The sequence below is a fragment of the Pieris napi genome, chromosome 1 (assembly GCF_905475465.1).
Source record: "Pieris napi chromosome 1, ilPieNapi1.2, whole genome shotgun sequence".
NCBI classification, from domain to species: Eukaryota; Metazoa; Arthropoda; class Insecta; order Lepidoptera; family Pieridae; genus Pieris; species Pieris napi.
The window spans coordinates 13,378,869-13,402,762 of NC_062234.1; the positions used below are offsets into that span (position 1 = coordinate 13,378,869).

At 32.9% G+C, this 23,894-nt stretch overlaps 1 protein-coding gene across 1 annotated transcript in view; it reads left to right on the forward strand.

Moving 5' to 3' along the window:
- The first annotated feature begins 512 nt into the window (after positions 1-512).
- The window catches only part of LOC125054080 (atrial natriuretic peptide receptor 1), a 39,967-nt gene continuing 16,585 nt past the window's right edge, over positions 513-23,894 (forward strand). Inside the window, exons 1-12 of the mRNA XM_047655756.1 lie at positions 513-797; positions 4,930-5,095; positions 12,984-13,067; positions 13,515-13,677; positions 14,170-14,289; positions 15,894-16,003; positions 18,453-18,641; positions 19,308-19,443; positions 20,503-20,594; positions 21,269-21,410; positions 22,278-22,362; positions 23,069-23,195. Coding sequence (XP_047511712.1) covers positions 577-797; positions 4,930-5,095; positions 12,984-13,067; positions 13,515-13,677; positions 14,170-14,289; positions 15,894-16,003; positions 18,453-18,641; positions 19,308-19,443; positions 20,503-20,594; positions 21,269-21,410; positions 22,278-22,362; positions 23,069-23,195 — 1,635 coding nt within the window. The 5' untranslated portion in view covers positions 513-576. The remainder of the gene's footprint in view (positions 798-4,929; positions 5,096-12,983; positions 13,068-13,514; positions 13,678-14,169; positions 14,290-15,893; positions 16,004-18,452; positions 18,642-19,307; positions 19,444-20,502; positions 20,595-21,268; positions 21,411-22,277; positions 22,363-23,068; positions 23,196-23,894) is intronic.

Here is a 23,894-nt window from a genome sequence, read left to right on the forward strand (position 1 = left end):
GGGTGCGACCTTGGATTGAAAGAAGAAATTTATTTAAAAAAAAAGTAATGTATTTTGATCGTTCCACTTGAACACCATTTTACCGCATGAAAACAATGTAATAACACACAGAAAAAAAAGTTATAATTTCGTCGACAACGTGATGTCCGTCGGCTACAGGACTCTAAACAAAATGGCCAAATCCGAATGAACGTTCTCTCAGTGTTCAGACCGTTCATTTCTCGTTCATTCGGAGTGGGAATGAAAGATACCGAATGCCAATATCCAACACTGTTGGATCGGTTCACTAATGAATCCATTCGGCACTCGTGTTTCATTTTTTGTTCAGACATTTCATTTCGAGTGAAATGTACCGAATGAAAGGTGAAAATGAACAAAAAATGAACCGTCTGATATCACCTTAACGAACACACAATTTCACTTTTCACAGACGAATGGCGGGAATCAACAAGTGCGCATTAACTTTAACCAAACAATGGTTCCAGGATGCTTTCAGTTTTCCACAACCTCGCTGAAAGACGGTCGCGTCCACAACTCGAATATAAACTTCTTGTAAATTCCCGCGCATTTCTAAAAATGTATTTAATAAAGCTGTCCCGTTTGTTTCTATTGGCATTCATAATAAAGCGTATATTGACAGATCGAACTGTTTATAAAGTTGGGGTTTTGATGGCTTCCCGATTAGATTCCCCATTTGACCTGGAACGATGTGGTCCGGCTGTAGATATTGCTTTAGATACAGTTAACGAAAAGTTCTTGGCGCATCATAATATTGAACTGCAAAAAGTCCAGGAGAGGTGAGATATATATTTTTAAGTTTTGTTTATTATTTTGATATAAAGGAACAAAAAAATGTAAATACATTATTTTGTGTAAAAAAAACTTGGCGATTAAAAAGACCAGATTTATTGCCAGTTCTTCTCTTCCGTTCTACACCCTTGATTGAGAACTGGCACTAAATGTAAATTTAGAAGCATTTAGCATTTAATATGTATTTCTTTTTGAGGTTCATAAGTGTACATTGTGTTACCTAAATGAATAAATGATTTCGATTTAATTTGACTTGAATAAATCCACAACTGACTAACCTTCTGAAAAGGGCTTATATGATTGTGCATTAATTTAGTTAACGAATTTCATAGGTTATCGGACGTTTTTTACTGTCCGTTGAGTGAACTAACAAAAGTTCTTTTATTTGTTAGTGCCTATAGTAGTTAGTTAATATTTTGTATTTTTAATCATGTAATTTTGTTTTTCCGAATTAATTTCTTATGTTTGTTTTTTGTTTCGTCTGTAAATTTTATTCCCTTGTTGTGCACTCTGGTCAATTTAGCGTCACCTGTTAGGACATGAGTGTATTTTTTGTAATTAAATAAAACTTTCGTTTCCTTATATCATATTTTTTCCTTATATCATTAAACCTAATTCCTAACATTCCTCTCAATAAGTAGTAAGAGAGTAATAATAATAAGAGAAAAATCTCTTACTAGGGTTGCCTGAAGAAAAAAAACGCTTGTCAGCTATAGTCCTTTTTGGGTTTGGATGTTGAATATATTAGTTGAATGCCACGACAAATAACATGCCAATACGTCAGGAACTCAATTTATATAAATTTGTTATATTTACATTCTAACCAAACAATTTACGTAATTTTTAGTCTTAGCTATATTCTTTGAAAATCTTATTGCATACTCTATGAATAAAATATCTTTGATATGCGTAATATGCATAATCTGATAGGATATATTTCACGGAGAAGATTATTCGGTTTATTTTTGCATACATATTATATATCTCTAGGTTTTGTGGATCAAATATTATCTACATTTTTACAACAGGCGAGAGTCGAGGTTATAGTTTCTAATAAACGTGTCGCTTTTCTAAGATAAATATGCTAGTTACATTTTACAGTCTCCATGGCTACTCTATCGCTATATACCCTAATGTTTTGATCTAGGTGAAACAATAATTTCAAGTTAGTAGGAACAAAAGGCTCGCCGTAGAATGCAATGGGGTCAATTTAGAAGTACTCAGATTAGTTTTAGTTGGTATTGCTTTCCTTGAGCCTCAGGTGGGTGGCGACATATAGCCCCCGTATTCAGACACGTATTTTAACATCGTATAAGCGCTTAATCACTTGTTGTATATATTGTTGTTTTTAAACATATTACGACCTTAAGGCCTTCACTTTGATTAGTGCGAGTGCAAGTGTAGTAATTGAGGATGATTAGTGCAGGTGTGTAGTGCAAGTAGTGTCCGATTCTTGTTTAGTGGCTCTGTTAAGTCAATTCAGTTGTCGGTCTATCAGCAAGTTTGGAAGAACATCGAGAAGCGCCCTTGCAATTAGAAGAAGTACTGAAAGAAGTATTTAACGCGGAGCTATCTGAAACCGAAGAAGTTTTGGAAGCTGAACTAGCAAGACCAAGAAAAGTATGGGTTCGAAAATGGATTAATAGAAGACCTATTCAGGCGCAAGCTCTTTAAAGAATTGGCTGCTGAAGATACGACGGAATATTACTTTGCTCTCAGGTTGACCTCAGAGTCCTGCTGCCTGTCCAGACGTGTTTTGGCAGGCATGCTACGAGTGAGGGGGAAGGGAGGGCGCACGCGTCGTCACTACTCGCAGTTCACTCGTAAAAAAATAGAACACGCTTCTAATCACTTTACTACGCAGCCAACTAATCACCAGCACTAATCAATAAACAAAGTGAATACAGCCTTGCGTTCTGTAACTCACTTTTCGAACTCTCACAGCGGTTTTCGCAGCGGCGGTCGCTCAAATCAGTCGTGAAGCAGTCATTTTACGATTTGGCATTCTGATAAACAATAAACTACAAGCTCCCTCCTTATCCTCCTTACAACCGCTGTGAGAGAGTTCGAAAAGTGAGTTACAGAATTACAAGGCAGGCCTTTAGCCTAAATAAATCTTTGTATAAGACTACCGCAATTATTTATTTACATTTTCACCCTCCTATAAATAGAATCTTCATAAAAAACTCATACCTCGCGGTATCGCACATTTACGCATCACCTTTCACGGTGGCTTCATAAAGTGCTCCCGTTAAGCCTCCTCGCCTTTTCCACTTGTTTTACAACCTTTCGCGTGAAATTGAGAGTCACGCTTTCTAAGTCATCATTATTTTTATACACGTTGAAGTAATTTAAAGGTACTCCGTCGTAACTTATTTATTTAAGGAAAGCGCTTCCTAAAGTGAATTTATTAGATGGATACAAAAAACAACATTATAGTATCTGTTTCGTGATAAAAGTTTAAAGTCAAAAGTCAAAAATAATTTATTCATGTCGGTAACACAATGTACACTTATGAACGAAAAGAAATATACAATTATACATTAAATGCTTCTAATTTTACATTTACTGCCAGTTCGAAACTCACGGGCGTAGAATGGAAGAGAAGAACTAGCAATAAACTCTCCGCCACTCTTTTTTAATCTCTTTTTTATTATAATTTTTAATAAGCAAGTATTATTTAGCTCTTTGTTTTTACGTTTTAAAAGCGTGTGTTAAAAGCGCTCATAGACAGAAAATCCATTGGTGCACAGTCGGGGTTTGAACCTGCGAGCAAATTAATAAATAAAAACTTGTAGAAATACCAAAATGAAGTACACAAATATATAAATAACATACAAACTCTTGAAATAGGGGTAAAGATAAATCTTAGAACATCAAATCATATTTTTAATTTCTCTCTACATAATTTTCAACATCAAGTTATATGTATAAAATATTATTTAATTAAGCTATATACACATTATAAATTAAATAACTTATATTTTAGTTTGTATATTATTTTATCGCGTTTTTCTTCGGTTCAAAGTAGAATATTTTTTATTATCTAACCTAAACAACTGTCACGAGAGGCGCTAGATAGAAACCGGTGGAAACAGATAGTCCGCTCCAGATGCTTTCTTGCTGACCACCACGCTCAGACATGAGCTGCCGATTAAAGAGAGAACATAAACAAAGTTAAAATCATAAAGTGTAGACCTACACATTCGTAGGCCAAACGCTACGGGCCTCTACATGTATTAGCTATGTGATTCAAAAGTCTACGTAACATCAAAACATTAGTTTTCGTAGCCCACTACAGCAATTTTCTCTATGTGGAAATATATAAATAAGTATTATTTTTTCTTTAGATTTTATTTTAGTTATAGTTGCATGTTATTTTTAGTATCTTTTTGTTAATTAATTATGCATTTCTTGTACTTTACCCTCTGTAGGTGTTTTTTTTTATTGTTCCTTATTAGGGCTGCCTGGAAGAAATCGCTTGTTAGCGATAAGGCCGCCCGCTGCCTAATAACTTATGTCACCTACTTACTTTTTGTTTTTTTATATGTATAATTATGTGTATTATGGCAATGAAGTATAAATAAGTATTTAAGAAAAATGTTGGCATTCTACAATCATACCTCATAGAGAAAGGCTCTTCTAACATTATTTAACTATTCATGATTTACACTGGCGACTCTTTGATACATGTATGAACATACACTTAATACAATAATATACCAGTTAATTTTTGACGTGATAAAGTCTTTAAAATCGTTTTAGTCGGGTGACATGTTCAGAAACTTGTGTCACACCAAAACCTCACGAGCGCGATCGCAGGTATAACGAGAGAGAGACGGACCGATCTCCCGTCTCATCTCGAGCGCTGCCAGTCATTCCGTGAATGTATGAAGAAAAATGTATATCATAGTCGAATAAGTAAACTGTCATTTTACACCCGAAATTTATCATCAAAAGTGTGAATAAAACGATAGATGTAATTTAAAATTTGAAAAAATTGTTATCTTCATTAATTCCTTACTTCCCAAAAACTTATATCACCAATAAGACGTTATCACGTAAACATCTCGATCGTAAACCTACTTTACAAACAACCAATATTTTTTTTTCTTATAGTTATCCAACGTGTTCCGGCGCGCTAGCCCCAGGTCTAGCAGCAGATATGCACTTCAAGAACGACGTCATAGCATTTATTGGGCCTGCATGTGCGTTTGCCTTGGAGCCAGTTGCCCGCCTCGCTGCCTACTGGAACACGCCTATAATTACAGGAATGGGAGATCAGGTAACTTTTATATTATTACGCCCAGGTATGTAAATATCTACAAATTAGTAAGAAATGAAACCTTTACGCTTGGGATTATGCCTCGCCTATATATTCGCTAATTATTCATCAAATGTTCAATTAATATCATTTTAATGGAAAAGCTTTGTATTTTGATTCTAAAACGTAAAAAATGAGAATGAAGTGGAAATGTTAAAAGAAATGCGGCGTTTCGCATGGATGTAATTGGTCAAACAGAAATACGAACCGTGTCGCGTTTCTGTGAATGGTGTACGCTGTGCTTCAATCACCGTTTAATTTTTCGTCTTGCATTAAGGTTTGGTATAATAGCAATGAGAAATCAATGGTTTAATCATTCAATTTCGCCAAAACGAATAAGCGTAGAAACAAGATGCCATCGCCCTGTAATTTCGTATAAGATACGTTACCTGCACGTTCACCCCAAAGTATAGTTCTGTTTGAATTTAGAGATGCTTTTGTAAATACGACGGAAAACAAATACTAATTTTCCTTACAATAAAATATGTTACTATTAGATATGGTGCGAGAGATAATATAAAATTACTCTTAGGAATATAAGTATTATTTTATTTATAATGAGGGAATGAAATGCAATTTAATATTGCTAATTTGTAAGAAATTTATAACCCAAAATCATGAGTTGAATACGATATGATATATAATGAGGCTATGTTGTTGTTCATTTGTAACAAAAACAATGCTAAATCATAAATACTATTTGTTTCGAATATATAACTAACATAAATATTTTTTTAGACAATAATAACTATATTTATTGTACATTATCATACAATATTTGTTATTTAACTTATTACACATTATTTGTGAATACTATGCAAGAATGAGTAAACTAAATCAAAAATTAAACCGTTCATCTGTTAGCATCCCTTATACAAGCAAAGGTAGTTAAAAACAAATTACCTAAATGGAAAAAAGTCCTGATCCGACCTTTGATATTTAAGTTGATGATTTTCACTTTAAGAAAAAGTTCCCTTTAATCATCAAAGCGAACTGATTAGAGGAAAGGCGAACGCGCCTTTCTAGGCCGCTTGGGCTTAATTACAGACACAGATTATAGCAATTTGTTAATGTAACTAAATTGAACTGTCCATAAATACTTTTTTATCTATCGTATTTTTTATCTATATCCGCAGTTTAAAAAGCGAATATCAACAGCTTTCTTTCGTTCCTTACAAAATCAAATGTTGTGTTAAATTCATTAAAACATTTTTCATTATACAGTTACTTAAGATGCAACATTGTTGTAGTGAGGTGATAGTAGTTGGTTGACCAACTGATCCCGCTTTAATAAGTAAAACATACCTCTAGAATTTACTAGTGGGAATAAAATCCAAAATAAAACAGTAGTAATTATGAAGTTTTGCATGGATTTATTTTGGGATTATACGAGCCGTATCAATTCAAAATTTCATCAACATCACCTGCTGGAAGTCTTTCATAGTCCGTTTCACATGGCACTTTCTTTTTGAAGTGAAACTTCTTTATCGGGGTTGGAAAAAAATTTAGTGTAACATTTTTGCGTTACGCGTCACATTTTTCCGTTACGCGCCATGTTGCTTTTTGAAGTCAAACTTCTTTATCGGCGTTAAAATATGACATATAGTATGTTTTTGACTTTGAAGTTTGACAACGGATTACATTTTCGAAGTCAAACTTCTTTATCGGCGTTAAAATATGACATATTGTATGTTTTTGACTTTGAAGTTTGACAACGGATTACATTTTCGACTTGAAATTTGCTAATCGCAATTTGCAGCAATTAATTTGTAAATTGTATGCTAGGCAGTGTATCAAAATTTAATGTGTTTAAAGAAATAGTTTCGGACCTCTAAACTTAAAACAAACCAATTATGGCTCTGCGTACAACAAAGGTTTTATATAAGTTTCACTTCTGACGTGTGTACACCCATAGTACACGCACACATTTTTATTTGAACTAGCGAACTGTGGAATCGACTCCCGGCCGGGGTCTTCCTGATAGATACGATCAACTATTCAAAGTTAGAGTGTACTCCTCCTTCAAAGGCTGGCAACGCACCCACTAAATTGTCCATGAGCTCATTTTGCCCTCGTATTATAAAAAAACGTAATGTCGATGTCACTGAGGAATGAATAATACCTATTCTACGTATAAATTTATTCCTTTGAAACTTAATGTACAATTAAACGAACAAATAATTAGTATGACGTTAGTTTCTCATGAGCGTCTGGAGAATCTCGTGCGCGACATTGAAAATTTAATCAAGGTGTTCATTATCTTTACGGCCAAGGTTAGTTTATAGAATTAAAGCATTAAGCGTATCTTGTTAAAAGCTTCCACGGGTTGGAAACTACCCTTTGCAAGTAATACGAAGAGTCGAAAACCAACGTCGTAAGACAGTACTTACTCCACTGACACTGCGATCCAATATGTGCCTGGCTTTTTTTGCTTTGTCGCCGCCCATGGACACTCTCAATGCCTGATAGCTCGTACATAAGTATGATAGAATAGATAGAAATACATATTTCGGGCACAAAATACTGATATTACTTATTTTTTTTATGTATTAGGTGGCTAACGGGCAGGAGGCTCACCCGATGTTAAGTTATACCGCCGCCCATGGACACTCACATTGCCATACGGCTCGCAAGTGCGTTGCCGGCCTTTCAAGAATTGGTACGCTCTGTTCTTGAAGGACCCTCGTATTGGTTCGGAAATACTTCAGTAGGCAGCTGGTTCCACATAGTGGTGGTGCGCGGCAAAAACTGTCTTAGAAAACGCCCAGTTGTGGAACGTCGGACGTCGAGGTGATACGGATGGTATTTTGTATTTTGCCTTGACGTCCGATAATGAAACTCAGCTGCTGGTTCTGTCCATTCTTCATTGTGGCGTCTGGAATATCCAATCTGGATCAACCACTAATTTATTGCTTTTTTTTATACATATATAGAGTGTGTTAATATGCCATATACAGATATAATCAATAAGCAATTCTAAATCGTTCTTAAGAGGCTTTTACGTATCTTATAATCCTCATAATGATGAGTTTATATCGTTTACAGAATTATATTGTACACAAAAATAAGTGTTTTTATTATTTCTTTGTTGGGAAGGGATTATCTTAATCCGAAAATGTTTTCTAATTGGAGGCCGCGTAAATATTGAAGATATTTCGTAATACCACTTAGACTTGAGATGTTTGTGACCAACCTTTTCATTAGCAAAAGTTTCGTCTTTCTTATTATTTATATTAGTGTTTTACAATTAAGGGGTTGATATTATAATCATATTAATAATAATAATTTATTTGCAATATACTCAAAATGTTATGGTGGTACAATCAAAAGTTCGCATATTCCGCGTTCATACATAATTTAAATAGTGCATTAAAGCGTGCAAATTTGTCTTAAAATTTATTTTACATAGAAGTCATATATTTTATAGTATAAAGTCATGTCAATTAGTCTATTCTTATATTATTTGTAGTGATATAATATAAAATTGTTAAAATATATTATTATGTTATCAAATTAATATTAATTGGAATGTTTCACGTAAATAATCATTAATTGAATAATATTTTTTGTTCCAAAAGTAACATTCAGTAGATTTATATAAACTCTAGTAGACAGATCTCTTAATATTTTGCGCATATTATTTGGTATTATATAATCAGCTCAATAAGTATGAAAAATTAAGCATACCTTTTTACTAAAATTCATTGTGTTTTTATGGGACACTGGATTTATGAACAAAAACAGGAAAATTAGCAACAAGTTAATATTTGCAGATGCCAGCCCAATTTATTTCATGGTTACAAAGCACTTGGTATTTATTACCGCCGCCATTGTTTATTTATGCCCCTAATAATTAATTTTGATTACGTATTTCTTAAATAATAGATTTCGTAAATAATGGTTATAGATGATGAACATATTAGTTATAATTATGAAATAGTAAATTAAGAACAAACGAACATAAATCATCGAAGTTTTGACACTTGCTCCAAACTCGATATTACAAGGGTAAAGTCAAACAAAATATTGTACTGTGTGTGCAATGTACAGTCTGTAATGTTCTTATTAAGATCTTTCCATATTTGTTCGAAAATATATTAAAATGCCGCAAAGCTCCCTCTTATTTTTTCAACAATTCTTATTTTTTTGACGATATAACGCCGCCGTTCCACTTGAGCCGAGCGTAACATGACTTATTGTCACGTTCCACCTGAGCCCAGCGTGCAAACGAGAGCGTGGAAGAAGGGATAGAGAGGCACGATCGGCCTAAGCGTTTAGCTTGTGACGCATTTTTATCTCTTCCACTTCTTCGGCCGATGGGCGCGAGTAAAAGAGAGACAGCGGCAGCGCACAATCTATACGTGAACTGGTTTGTTAATTTATGTTTACAAAGTGAAGTGAAAACTTTATATGAATTCCATTGTTAAATACAACTACAATTGCAGTAAAAATATTTTTTGCATTTTAAGAATTTGATTAGCGTTATAATCTCATAGATTTGTTTTTTGATTATTTAAAAAAATATTTGCATAAACGAGTTTGTGTTAATTTATCGATGTTTTTTAAATTTTCGATTAACTCCTTTTTATAATATAAAATAATGATAAGTTACATAATAATTTAATTCATTTCATAAAAGTATGCAATTTTTCATCAATGGTTTCTTGTATCACGTAAAATAATCGTCCGCAAACTGATTTTACAGACACGAAAGTTATTTTTTTACAGAATAATATAATAAAATCATGATATGTTCCTTTAAAAAACCACTGTGGTTTATATTAATGTAATCATAGCAGACTTGTTTAGGAGTTTAACGTTAGGCTATCTGATAACTTATTGAATAATCAATTAGTTATTTATTATATGGATTCACAACACACAACATACATTATACAATTTTCAGAACAGTTGTTGGTGCGGCTTTAATAAATATAAAACGCAATTTCATTCTAAAAGGTCATCTTTTTTGCGTATAGCTTCAATCACGTCAGCAAATATTGACAATCCTTTCAATACAAACCTCAGTGCGCAATAAATCGGTCGACTACGCAAATGGTCAAGGGCGTAAACAAATCAGTTTAAAAGCAAGTGGACACATCACTTGATGCGAACTTGGCATTGAGGTGGCGTAATGGATTGTATTGAGAGATGTAATGAGACGCGAGAACTATCTGATAAGCTTGGGATTTCTTTGGAATTGATTGTCTTTATAGCTGAAGGGCCACTGTGAACTATGTAAATAGCGTTATGTACTCGTACATAAAAAACTAGCGGACCCGACAGACGTTGTTCTAAACACATATCTTACATACAAAATTTCAAACTTAAAAAAAAAAAACATCTTATTGCTCAAAATACTTCGTACTTCTTGCTCAAAGGCTGGCACACTCGTTAAATAGTCTGTGTCCATGGTGCCGTAGCCGCCCTTAATACCTGTCCAATAGGCTCATCGTTTTCCTATCATCTAAAAAATAATTCTAAAGTTCGAAAGTTATATTGCTTTTACGTTATGGTTAAGTGTTATATTATTGTAAAGTTATGTTCATTTAACACGTTTTCATTAATACGATTCTTTATACTTTTATTGTTCCAATAAATATACAAAAATGGGAATAATAATGCGTAGTTATCAAATACAAGGTACGTTGTGAAGTTTTAAAAATAAAGCTCTTTATGTACCTACTGATAAAATTAGTTTAAAATATTTAAAAGCATTTAGTAGTCAAAGGAAAATGAACACGGTTTATTTGGAACACAATTGTAGGGTTTCATCTCTTTGTTTTGTAATAAATATTGTTTAAAAGTATAAGAAAAACATTGATAAACGCTAATAAAACATTCCAGAGGGTCGATCCTCGGCTGTGAGGAAAACATTGTGAGGAAACTGGCTTGCCTTAGTCAGGCACAGGAGTCAGATAACCTACTTGCCTATTAGACAAATGATTATAAAACAGATACAGAAATCTGAGCCCCAGACCTAAAAAGGTTGTGGCACCACTGATTTATTTAATTATTTAATAAAAAAATGATTGATTCTGTTCCTTACAGTAGAACGGACAAAAAGACTAGCAAGCCGCGTCTGCTCTGATTATCCTCTTAATATCATATCTCCTTGAGTCTAATACAGTACTAAGGTTCAGATCTCTAATCAGACAAGCTTTACATTGTATATATAAGTACATTATGAACTCGAAGTATTAACGGTGATCTAAAGTTACATTCTCTTTGTATCACGTAATAACCTAAACTGGTTTTCTGAAATAGCAATACTCCTTGACACCTAAATTACAGTACAAAACGTCTCTTTGGAGAGAACTTATAAAATATTCAGGATCCCTCTATTGTATTCAGCTCACATTTTCAACGTGAGAAAACGTATCAAACTTTGAAAAAGTCCTAAAGTTTTTTTAATCCATTTTAATCTATTATCTTTTACAATATTAAGATAATCTGAATATTATTTAGTGTGTTGTTGCTATTTTTAAAGATTGTGAAATTTTTTTCACACACAGTTAAAGAAAATGCCTTCAAAATCTTTCAATGTAATCGTCGATATGATTTTAATATTAAATTGGCGTAATATATCAAATAATTGATAGTTTTACTCCATAATCGAATCCTCTACTATATTTATTTCATGTATTAAGACATCGAAATGATTTGAAATTCGAATGGCTATAAAAATTTTGGTTTTATTATTATTAGTATTAGTAATTATTTTTAGTATTATTTATCATTTTATCAAATAAAACGTCTTCCTCGTTGTAGTTATACTATTCTGATTACTTTATTATTTATATAAGTAAAATAAAATTCTAAAGAAATCGTGAAATCGTATCACGATCTTTGGTAGAAAGTTATTGTGACAACACTTGGAACATTACTTATACGTAGCTTAGTGCTATCAGTCGTTATGATGGATATATTTAGTCCATTGCTGGGATGTTGTAGGGTTTTTCTTTTATACGATTTTCGCTTTATTATGAAAATCGTGTGAAAGGCATTTTCTTTCTATGAAGAAAGAAAATTTCTTTGATGTGCAGACGGGGTCCAAACCTACAAGTTCAAGGTTGAGAAACCCTTAAACGTTCACATTTAAAGAAGCGAAATATTAAATTGTTCTATTATAATAAGAGACTACCGAATGAATTTTTCAAATTCAAAACTCATTGTATTGCTTTATCTCAAGATTGGCGAAATCGAAGATTGTGTGTGTGCAAAGTTTATTTGTATTGAGATCCCGATTAAAGGTAAGGTTCTATTGTTAGAAAAGCTTATTTTTGTCCTTCATTCGTTCAGTCAAGTGAAACCTTTTTATCAGTACTAAAATCTTAATCACTTTTTACGAAAGAAGTAATTTGGTGCAAATATAAAACCCTCAAAGGAGGGATAAAATATGGATAAAATATGGAGGTTTGGTGTCATTATAAAATAAGATACCTTTAACAAACGTATATGTAACGCTTTATCTCCCGTGGCATTTTCTATAATATCCTCTTAGCCAAATAACTCCACCATGAACATGCTGACTGCAGCATCAATCATATTACGATCAAAACGTATGTTCTAGTCGGTCTATTTGATTATTCGCTTCCGAATTCTTAGTATTCTTATTATCCGCTCTGTGCTATTGTCACTTCTTCTTGTTAAGTGTGTTCCACCCTTTACAGTTATTTTTCGGGACTGTTAATAATAAAGTGAAAATCAATCGCGGTCGACACCGTCTTTTATGCACATGGGTGATTCAGGATTTTTCGTACAACAACGTATAATAAAGCTACTGAAATTTAACTCTGACTATGACGATTTCTACCGCATTTATGGAATATATTATGTATTGTTATAGCCACCATCTGAAGGAGAGCTTGCCGCTCCAGCGAGTGTTGTTAGCCGCATGCATAGGCTTAGAAATCTTCGAATAGGAACTAGAGTAAGTAATAAATCGTCATTTAAATATATTTTAAGTTTCAGAGACAATATCAATTATGTGAACATTTAATGGTAGTGTCCTAACGATGTTTTCCTTTCAATTATTTTGAAAATTATCTCGCTATTCTGTGGTCGAAATTGATCACTACTAATCATTTTATTTAGTGGAAGTGGACAAAGGCCTACTCTGGAAGCTCTTAGAGGAGGCCTATGTCCAAGGACAAGCTGTAAAATAGAAATTAAACGGCTTGGTGATTAGTTATTATCGTTCTTCACAATTTTTATGTACTAGGATAAGTATTTTACATCAATAAATGCTATTATTATTATTATAATAATTTTATTTGTTATTTTATTAATTATGAATAAAAAGTAAAAATTAATAAGTACTTTCGTATTAAAAATATGTACCTAATCATTCTGTTAATCATTAATGGTATTTTTTTAGCCACAGACGCTATTCAATGACAAGGGAAAATATCCGACGTTAACACGAATGTCCTACTGTCAATGTCGGCTACCACGCGTTTTCACCAGCGTATTCGAGCGGTTTGGTTGGACACATGTGGCGTTATTGCTTGACAAATCGGATCTCTTTTCTCTAACAGTTGGTGAGTATTATTATTTTTTATTGTCGTGTTGCCATACTAAAGTTTTACGACAGTACCAAGCGGTACTGTACCGGTTCTCACTTATTCTTAGTTACCAAAATGTCAAAGAGATTGCAATTTCTTTGCAAAAAGCTATCACTGGAATTGTCAGGAGACATGACGCCATTTTTTCACATAATTACAGAAATATTGACTTTAGTATATTTAGCAATTTAGTAAATAAAATCGTATTTAAATGTGCTATTTGTCTAATATGTAAAATTACAATATTAAGCTCGAATGTTAGCAATGCTTCGAAATTGCCACGAAGGTCAAAATATCCAATTTCGTCAGTTTATAAAAGAAAATAAAACCAATTTTTGTGCTCCGGCAACAACCATACTTTTTAGTACTTTTCATACTAGCTGTATTACCCGTATTTTTATTAAAGTTTTTCATTTTCTCCCAACAATAATGGGTATTTATTAAAACTTTTGGCTCACTGTTATATAGGTAAAAGTTTGGAATGGGGCTTGAGGAAAGAGGGAGTGCTGAAAGCTGTTCGGGAATTAGACGGTAACGAGCGCGAATCATGTGAAGCTCTACTGCGGGATGTCAGTATGTATGCACGAGGTAAATTGTCAATCTTTTAATCTAATTATAATTAATTTAACGTAATATTTTATTTTTATTTTTTTATATGGCTCTGGCACGGTTTGTGCATTAGCCAGCGTCAAGTACAGTAGAACCTCGATAAGATAAAGTCCAAGGGAAACACAAAATATTTTATGTTATAGAGGTTTTAAGTTATCAAGGTTCTATGTTAGGTAAAGGTTAATATAGAGGTATGTACATGATTCTATGTACCCTTGCTCCCATTTTTACTTGAATGCATCAGAAGGATGGAAAATTAAATATGTAATCATATTTATTCACATTACTTACATTACATAAAAATAAAACAACAACTAAAGGTTTAGTCTACTTAAAAAAATCTGTGATTTTCTTTTGTTTTAAAAAATTCACTGTTTCTAAATCGATTTGATTTTCAATGACAAATAGAGAGGAGAATACATTAACACATTAACTTATTATGCAAGTAAGTCGTTGTCACAAAGCTAACCGCCGCAAAGCTTTGAAGAATTTAGATAAAGCAAACAATAGGTAATGTATTGTTTACGTTAACAATACATTAGTAAACACGTGCAAGCAATAAATACCGAAATCATTTGTTTTGACACTCTTTCAAAATGACTCCTTCACAAACAATTTTATGTTATAGAGGTTGTGGAAACATTTCTTTTAGTTACTGAGGGCCTATACAGAGATTATTTATTTATGTTATAGAGGTTGCGTATTTTAAGTTATAGAGGTTTTGGGCTCTGATGGGAAGGGAACATAGTATTTTTTGAAGTAACAGAGGTTTTTATGTTACCGAGGTTTACGTTATCGAGGTTCTACTGTATTAGATTTTTATAATTCGTGCTTTTTGCCTTAGAAATTCGACCATGTCCTCCATGTACGGTTTAGGCACTCGCCCGGTACCGCACAACCCTCCCAAAGGCCGAGAACAAATTTAAATTAAATTAAAACTTGCCCTCGAACCGGGAATCGAACCCGGTACCCCTCACCTAGCTGCCACTTAATAAGACCGCTAGGCTATGAGGCCCCTAATTTAACGTAATAATTTATTATAGTCAGTGACATTTTATGTGGTACGTGACTTTTAAAGAAAAATAATAATAGTTTTCTTTTCGATTTGCTAACATCGTGAAAGTTGTATAATTTACAAAAGTTAATAATCATGTTTGAAACTGCGCTTCAGTTGCAACATTTATAGTGATATTACGTCAACTGTTCGCGCCATTTCACGCAAGATGACAATTTTATGATGTGGCGATGAATATTTATGATTTATTATTTATGGTTGCATCTTGCATAATATGCAACTGTTTCTATGGTCTAGTTTAGAATGTTCAACCATGAATCTCGGATGGAAATCTCAGTTTGAGTATAAAACAAAATAGCAGATTATTCTTAAGAGGTAATTATTAATGCGGGCTAATTGACCCAAACTATTCGCCTAACTAGCGTTTTGAGTGTTTTATAAAATGAATTAACTTAATTCTTTTTTTAAAACGCACAATTCCTTCTAGAGTTGCATTACATAGCAATTACAAAGAATAAAACATGTTTCATTTCAAATAAATTATATTTCTCTTATCTTACGTGTACAGTTGTTATACTGAGTGTTCGAGGCTCGCTGGTCCGTGAGTTCCTGTTGGCCGCGCACTCCCTAGGGATGACGAGAGGGGAATGGGCTTTTCTTGACGTTGAAATATTTCAGGTATTTATTTAATTTTCATAAATAACCATTTCAATAATTTAATTGCTAATGCGTTACCGGGCTCGATTTAAGAAAACAATTGCTAGTCAAGCACAAAAAATTAGGCACCTATATAAATGATTGATAAAACAGACAATTTTACATAACGGGCGCAAATAGGAAGCTCATCTGATGTTAAGTGATAGACACTCACATTGCCAGAGGGCTCGCAAGTCCGTTGCCGGCCTTTTAGGAATTGGTACGCTCATTTTTTGAAGGACCCTATGTTGAATTGGTTCGGAAATACATCGTACGGCAGCTGGTATAGGGGTCTAATTTTCTAAACAAAAATTCCGTGATAGCGTAAGTCTATCTTTCTGATTTGGTAATATTCTTCGAAAATAGCATCCGTTGCGAAGCTTACCTTATCACAACAATACAATATTATTTTAGACTTCTTCAACGAAGAGATAAATTATTTTAAAATAATTCCGTAACAAAATAATGGTCAAACACCGCACGCGTTGTTGAAGTGCGTATTAAATAAAGACGGCTGAAACCGCAGGCAAGCAATATACAATAGGAAATATACTTAAATTTATTAAATAAGATATAATTAATATATTCGGTAATTTAGTAGTTTTCATACAAAGAACAACTAAACACGTCTGTAACGTATTAAGCGTCAGTAGTTTGGTTACGCCTAGTAACGACAATTAAGGTAATTTCCTATTAACCTAAACCTTACATTCTAAATTCATAGATAATTAGTATCAAATTTTAAAAAGCGATATTACACGTTTCCTTTATAATCAAAATTGTAAAATTATAAATTAGTGCTTTGTCAATGCCTCATTACAATTATTTAATTTCTTTTTTATACTTTTTTGTTTCCCAAATAAATAAAGATTTACATATCTAAATATAATAATAATATGTTGGCTAATCAATATCGCTTTGGCAACACAACATTACAGGCAAAGTTTTTTTGCGTACAAATAAAAGTGGAATAGATTGGTTTGGAGTAGGAAACTTTCTTAACATAATGAATCACTTGATGCTTACACAAAGTTTCAAGTGATTCATTCTATTACTGATTTGTGATATTTCTATTTGATGTTTCTGTTCTAATTAGTTTTTTACCTTCATAGATAGGAATCACTTATTTGAAATATTGGTGAATCATCAAATCAAATCTCTGGAAAGGGAAGCTGCCTTATTATACCTATGAGTAAAACAGATACCACAACAATTTTGTCTTAAAGGCGGAAATTGAGTATTATTCTTTGAGAAATTGAGATTTCTTGATCCGAGGCATTATAACGATTCGATAAAGGCAATCCATCAGATGCTTTATACTCTACCTGTCAAATCCCTTTATATTTAGAATTTATGTCGACGGTCTGATATTGACGTTCAGTTACTTTGTTTCTTACGAATGTTACCTGACAGGGAAATCTTTATTAGATTTGATGTAGGATTGGTCCAATTTCTTATGTTTTATATATTTTTTATTTTTTATTTATTTTTACAAATATTAGCTGGCAAAGATTAAATTTTTAGCTCAAAATAATTTGCAGTGTATGTGGTCTAGTAACTGTAATCACTTAACATTGTTCGGATTAATACCTGCAGCTGAGTCACATCATCGAACTTCGAGGCAGATAACGAAACTCCACCCGTATCGTCTCGAAGTTCGCCGTTTCACAACCGAGCGTGTTTTAAGGCAATTACTGTCGCGCATCACTACTATATAGAACCATCTGCCCACTGAAGTGTTTCCGAACAAATTCGTTTAGGCTCCTTCAAGAAAAGAACGTACCAATTCATAAAAGGCCGGCGAGCCCTTTGGCTTTGAATGTGTCCATGGGCGGCGGTATCACACAATGTTCAATAAAAAAAGACATATATTACTCACGTGTAGGATACAATCAAGCTACTTAAAAAATAATGTAATTGAAAAGCTCTTTTGAAATTATTAAGTGGTAAGACTGGTTTTTAGTTAGTTAAAGTATTATAAACGTTTCTTGTTAATTAAATAAGCATTAAAATCAATCTTTTTCTAACATCTATCTATATTAGTAGCAGTCTAAAAACAATTAATTCCGAACAATCGGTCCATTTGTATCTGCAAATTGACTCGATTAATCTTACAATTTGAGTCTTGAAACTGGTTAAGTATTTCGTGAAAATTTCGCGCGTTTCAGAATTTTCGAATTAGTTCAGAATCTAGTGTACAATTTATTTTACATTCAGTTCCCGTACATAATACTCCCGTGATATCCCTTACGTAATATCACTTCAGAAAAAGATTTAATTAAAATTAAGCCACATTTATATAGAAGAAAGTGCGAAATTTAATAGTTTAAAGATACACGAAGAAAATATAATAAACACAATTTTATTTACAAAAAAACTCACTGACTGCGATAAACCAAAGGCAAAACAATTAGGATTTTTTTATATTAAGGGTGGATATTGGGGTGAAACGGGTTGGGCAGCCGGCGATGAACGTGATGCAGCTGCCCGCGCGGCCTACGAAGCCCTACTTCGCGTTTCTCTCAAGTTGCCTACGGGAGACAGATTTGATGAATTTGCGGATACAGTACGCAATAGAGCAAAACTGCATTATAACTACACTTTCTCGGACGGTGAAGAGGTAAGTGTAATTCGTGTAATGGGGATAATGTTTTTGGTATGAAGCTGAACACTATTCAAAGATTGATCGCGCTTGAATTGCGCTTTGGAAATTCCTTAAAATACTTTTCAATGATTAATAAAACAAAAAAAATATTTAGAGCATAAAAGCTTAATATTTTTTCATAGTGTATTTTTATTGACATAAAAGCATGACTAATTGTCCTTATCATTTTTCCACTCGATTGGATAATGCCTCCGAGGATTCACTCCTTCTTTGTATCCATACAAGATAGTGATGATTTAATAAAAATGATTCAATTTTATTCATAAAAGTATGCAATCATTTCATCAATGTTTTGTTATGACGTTGTCACGTTAAACCAACTTTACGGACAACCATTTTTAATTTTTAAACTATTTACATCCTTCAAACCAGAATACTTGCAATAATTAAATGCGTTTTCATTCAGTGAATGGAGTGAACCTAATAGAAGTAGAAGCCAAATAACATTATATTATAGCCAAATTATATATACACACATTTGTACATAAATTAAGTCCATCTCTTATCTCTATGATTATTATAGATATATAGAAAATTATGTGCCTACGTGCTACGCCATACCGCGTAGGCCTTCAAGTCGCTAATTAAATTTAAACTGTCTAAACTAATCATGCTTTTAAGGTAAATTTCTTCATCGGGGCTTTTTATGATGGTGTATATTTGCTCGGAATGGCGCTTAATGAGACTCTGACTGAGGGAGGCGATATTCGCGACGGAAGAAATATTACTCGCCGTATGTGGGGTCGGGATTTTCATGGTGAGCGCGATTATATTTTCATAACAGCTTTCGGATAGATTTACACATTTATCTGCCTGTTTGTGTTTATAAATAAACTAGCCGTTTCGCGCCCGCTTTGCTGGACGAATTAAAATATTTTTTATGTTTCATTATTTTATTTTTTTTTCATTTTTTTATTATTCTTCTTTTTAACTTCCCGCTAAGAAAATTGAAATATTTCGAAAATCGAGTTTTTAACAGATGTTGACGTTTAGAGGTTCTAGGAAGCCTCCCAAAATGTTTCCGCGGTGAAGTCCGTATGGATAAATTTTCATAAAAGTAAAACAGCAATAAAAAAAATGAAGGAACGTTGGAATTTAATAAATAAATAGCCATAAACCATCTAGGTCTACCCATCTTCGCATCGAATGGTGGTAGTTTCATGTCGATACGATCAGTGGTTTAGGCGTGATTGAGCCTCAAACGAAGACCATTTTCATTATATATATATATAGATAAATAAAATAAAAATCATTTAATTCAGACCATTATAAGTCCATACATTGTTAGTAGAGTAATACTTATAACTACGTTTAGTAAAATTAGCAATATTATTAAAACATTTTTTCATAAATCTGCGTTGCTTTGAGGCACCAGGTATATGGACATGTACGAGTATATATTACCAGTATATGACCCAGTGTCTCAAAACAGCACATTCGGGTTTTTTACCTATAACCATCAGTTATTAAAGTAAGTTTCTCAGTTTTATTTCTCTATAATGTCTTATATCTCTACAATAGAGTGCAGACTTTTTTGTGTCCAGTTGGTGGAAGTTAGTCTTGCATGTAGTTTGCATTTTGGTCTTGGTTGGTTATTGGACATAAAACCACAAAAACATACAGGAACAGAAAATTGTCTTTCACCCCGTTTGACAGATCTTAAACAATGTATTGGTATTTTTAAAGGTAGAATTATTTCGACAGGAACCATGATATCCGAGAAATTAACTCAAATAGGTCATGACATCTAGGATTTATAAATGGAGCGCAAGGAAAGTGAAAATATTGTTATGTATAATATATCTATAATTAATAGGTATAACTGGGCACGTGCGAATCGACGCCGTGGGGGACCGAGATGCTGACTACGCCATTCTTGACTTAGATCCGGTCACCGGAAAATTTGAGGTAAGAACTATGTTTCTAACCACATTCGTGACTCAGCAACATTTAAGTCAGTAACTCAGTAGGGTAACTACTAGACACATTTAGAGACGGAGAAAGTATTGATTTTAAAGATTAGAGTTGATTAACACATTACCTACAGCGCTGCAACATAGAGGTTATTTAAAACTTATTATTTATATTTGCGAAATAAGACAATTGTTTTGCAAAAATAATTGTATTGTTTATATTGATAAACTAATGATAGAATTAAATTTATCTTGCCGTTCTTTGAGACATTTCTATTAAACCAATTCGACTTGGGTCATTCAAGAAAAGAGTGGAAAAGCACCGCGAGCCCTCGGCATTGAGATTCTCCGTGGCAGAGGCCATGACATTTTTCTATAAAAAATACCAAAAAAAATATTTCTAGACGTTGAAAACTTCTTTTCAACTTTGTCATAAAAAGCCTAATATTGAATTCTAGTTTTATTATTTAAAAATATCTAAAAATTGAGTCTATAATAATTATTCTTTTTAGTTTGTGCCAATTTCAAGCATAACAGGTTAGCGATTTTGCGGTAAAAAAGTATTGCACGACGATATATTATTTCACGCTTTACCTTCAGTATTGTTTACAAGGATACATTTAAAATTATTCTGGTACACAAACAGATTATGATTTTTTTTCACTATAGGTTGTGGCATTCTACCACGGCCTCAATATGAGCTATAAGCCAGTAGCGGGCAAGGCAATTCATTGGCCTGGGGGTCGTCGCAGTCCACCTCCAGATAAACCACGCTGTGGCTTCCTTGGAAACGATCCTTTGTGTCAAGGAGGTAAAGACGTATTATTATTTTAAGGTAGTTTTACTAAAGAAGTGTATAATAACATCCACATCCACTATTCCTTCTTATAACTAAACAATAATGTAAACAGGTATGCCAGTACGCCTAAGTAACTTTGCTGGAATTATAAGATAATTTTGAGTGTAGGTATTTTCTGTCTTTAGTAGCTTATTAAAACTATTTAATAAGTTACTTTATTTTTACTAGATTTTGTACAATATAAACCCAAGTTTCTTTACGCGATATGCGACGTATATTATATTAACTATTATATTTATAATAATTGTTTCAACTTTGGTTTACGTTTAACCAAAAACACTGAAGAGACGGTGTTACATGTCCTGACCGACTGTCCAATAGTTACGACAGGTATAACACTGAACAAGCTATGGGAATAAACAGAGACAAACTAAAGAAATAATGTTCAACAATAGGTTAAGAGACATAATTCTGGAATTTGCTAAAAATGTTATAAAAAGTTGTTAATAGAAATAGGTAGTAGTAGTTACTTAAGTTGTATACGTAAAATATTTAATACCGCCGACGATAACATAGTGGAGGTTGGGAGTAATTAGGTAGAAAATATATTTAAAAAAAAAACAAAAACACTGTAGATTATATTTCTATTTAACAAAAAAAAACGGATAGTAGATATTTTGGAATATATTTTTTACTACCCAATGGGTTGATATGAAATCTTCATAAGCAATATATACGGACAGAACATTACACCATCGTATTGCTCGAAGTCTCAACTTTTAACACTTGGTTTAACTTTGTATATAATTTTAATTGGATAACTTTTATCGTCTAAGTCGGGTCAAGTTAATGAATATTTATGGTTTGCACGCTGCTCAGAAGCACAGACTGTTATAATATATGGTTTTATCGGACTCGCTGTGTTCTTTACACTAGCGGTTACTGCATCTTGTATTGCATACAAGTAAGTATCATAGTATTATCTTTTATTGACATAACTTTTAGACATAGAAAAACACTATTTTAAAGGATTTGCAGTTATGTTTTATTATAAATTTACAATTATTTTACACCGTCACCGTGACCACGCACGCTGTAAAGCACGCGAAACGTCGGTTAAATTTTAAAATTATGTAAAATAATTGTAAATTTATAATAAAACATAACTTCAAATCCGTTAGAAAAGTGTTTTTCTAAGTAAGTATCAACAAAATCTTTAAAATTTTTAGGAAAATATCTCTTCATACATAAAATTCTCGTGTCACAATGTTCGTTCCTATACTCCTCCGAAACGGCTCAACCGATTCTTATGAATTTTTTAATGCATATTCAATAAGTCTGAGAATCGGCTACTATCTCTCTTTCAAACCCCTAAGTGATAAGGGGTGTCCACCCCATTAAAGATTTTTTTGTTTTTGTTTATATTATTTTTTTATGATTCAAAAATATATACAACCCTTAATTTTCCCCCCTTTACGATCAACCCCTATTTTTTATTATAGTAGATAGTTATTTTATCATTTAAAAAAATGTTTCCTTAAAATAAATTACGTTTAAGTTACGTTTAGATAAACATAGAACTTATTATTGAGAGAGAATATTGAGAGCTAAAAAATTATAGTTTTAAAATGCTCGTTAAATTATATTTTAAGTTTAAATAATTCTTAAAGGCAGATGAAAATCGATGCGGAATTGAACAATACAGCCTGGCGTGTGAGACCTGAAGAGGTTCTTGTTGAAGTGGCCACTGGCATTGGAACTACTCCCGTTCTACACAGCATTAATGAGGTGCTAAAGGTAAACTTATCAGAATATTTATATTATGCCTGCTTGGAATGTTGTAGATAAATTAGACAATTTTGAAAGGATAACAAATAAGTTACTAATAGTTAATAATAAAATAATGTTTAGTAATATTAATAATAATGATGATGATAATAATTATAAATAAATATATATCAGAGGCGCTACAACCTCTTTAGGTCTTGGCCTCAGACTTCTGTAAAGCTGCTAAATTTCTGCAAGTAGGTGATCAGCCTCCTTTGCCTGACACACGCCGTCGACGTTTTGGGTCTAAGACATGTCGGTTTTCTCACGATGTTTTCCTTCACCGTTCGAGCAAATGTTAAATGCGCACATAGAAAGAAAGTTCATTGGTGCACAGCCGGGGATCGAACCTACGACCTCAGGTATGAGATATTAATGATAATAAACTCTAACTCTCTCTAAACAATAAACTACAAGCTCCCACCTTATCAGAATGCCAAATCATAAAATAACTGCTTCACGACTGATTTGAGAGAGACTGCCGATGCGAAAACCGCTGTGTGAGTTCGAAATGTGAGTTACAGAATCGCAAGGCAGTACTTTAAAATAAAGTAATAAAAAAGGAATTATAGGTTAAACCTGAACCGATTTTGTTGTTGGACTTTTCCCTAAGTTTAAATATACATTTAAAACAAAACGTATCATCTCGACATAACTTTTACTTCCCGA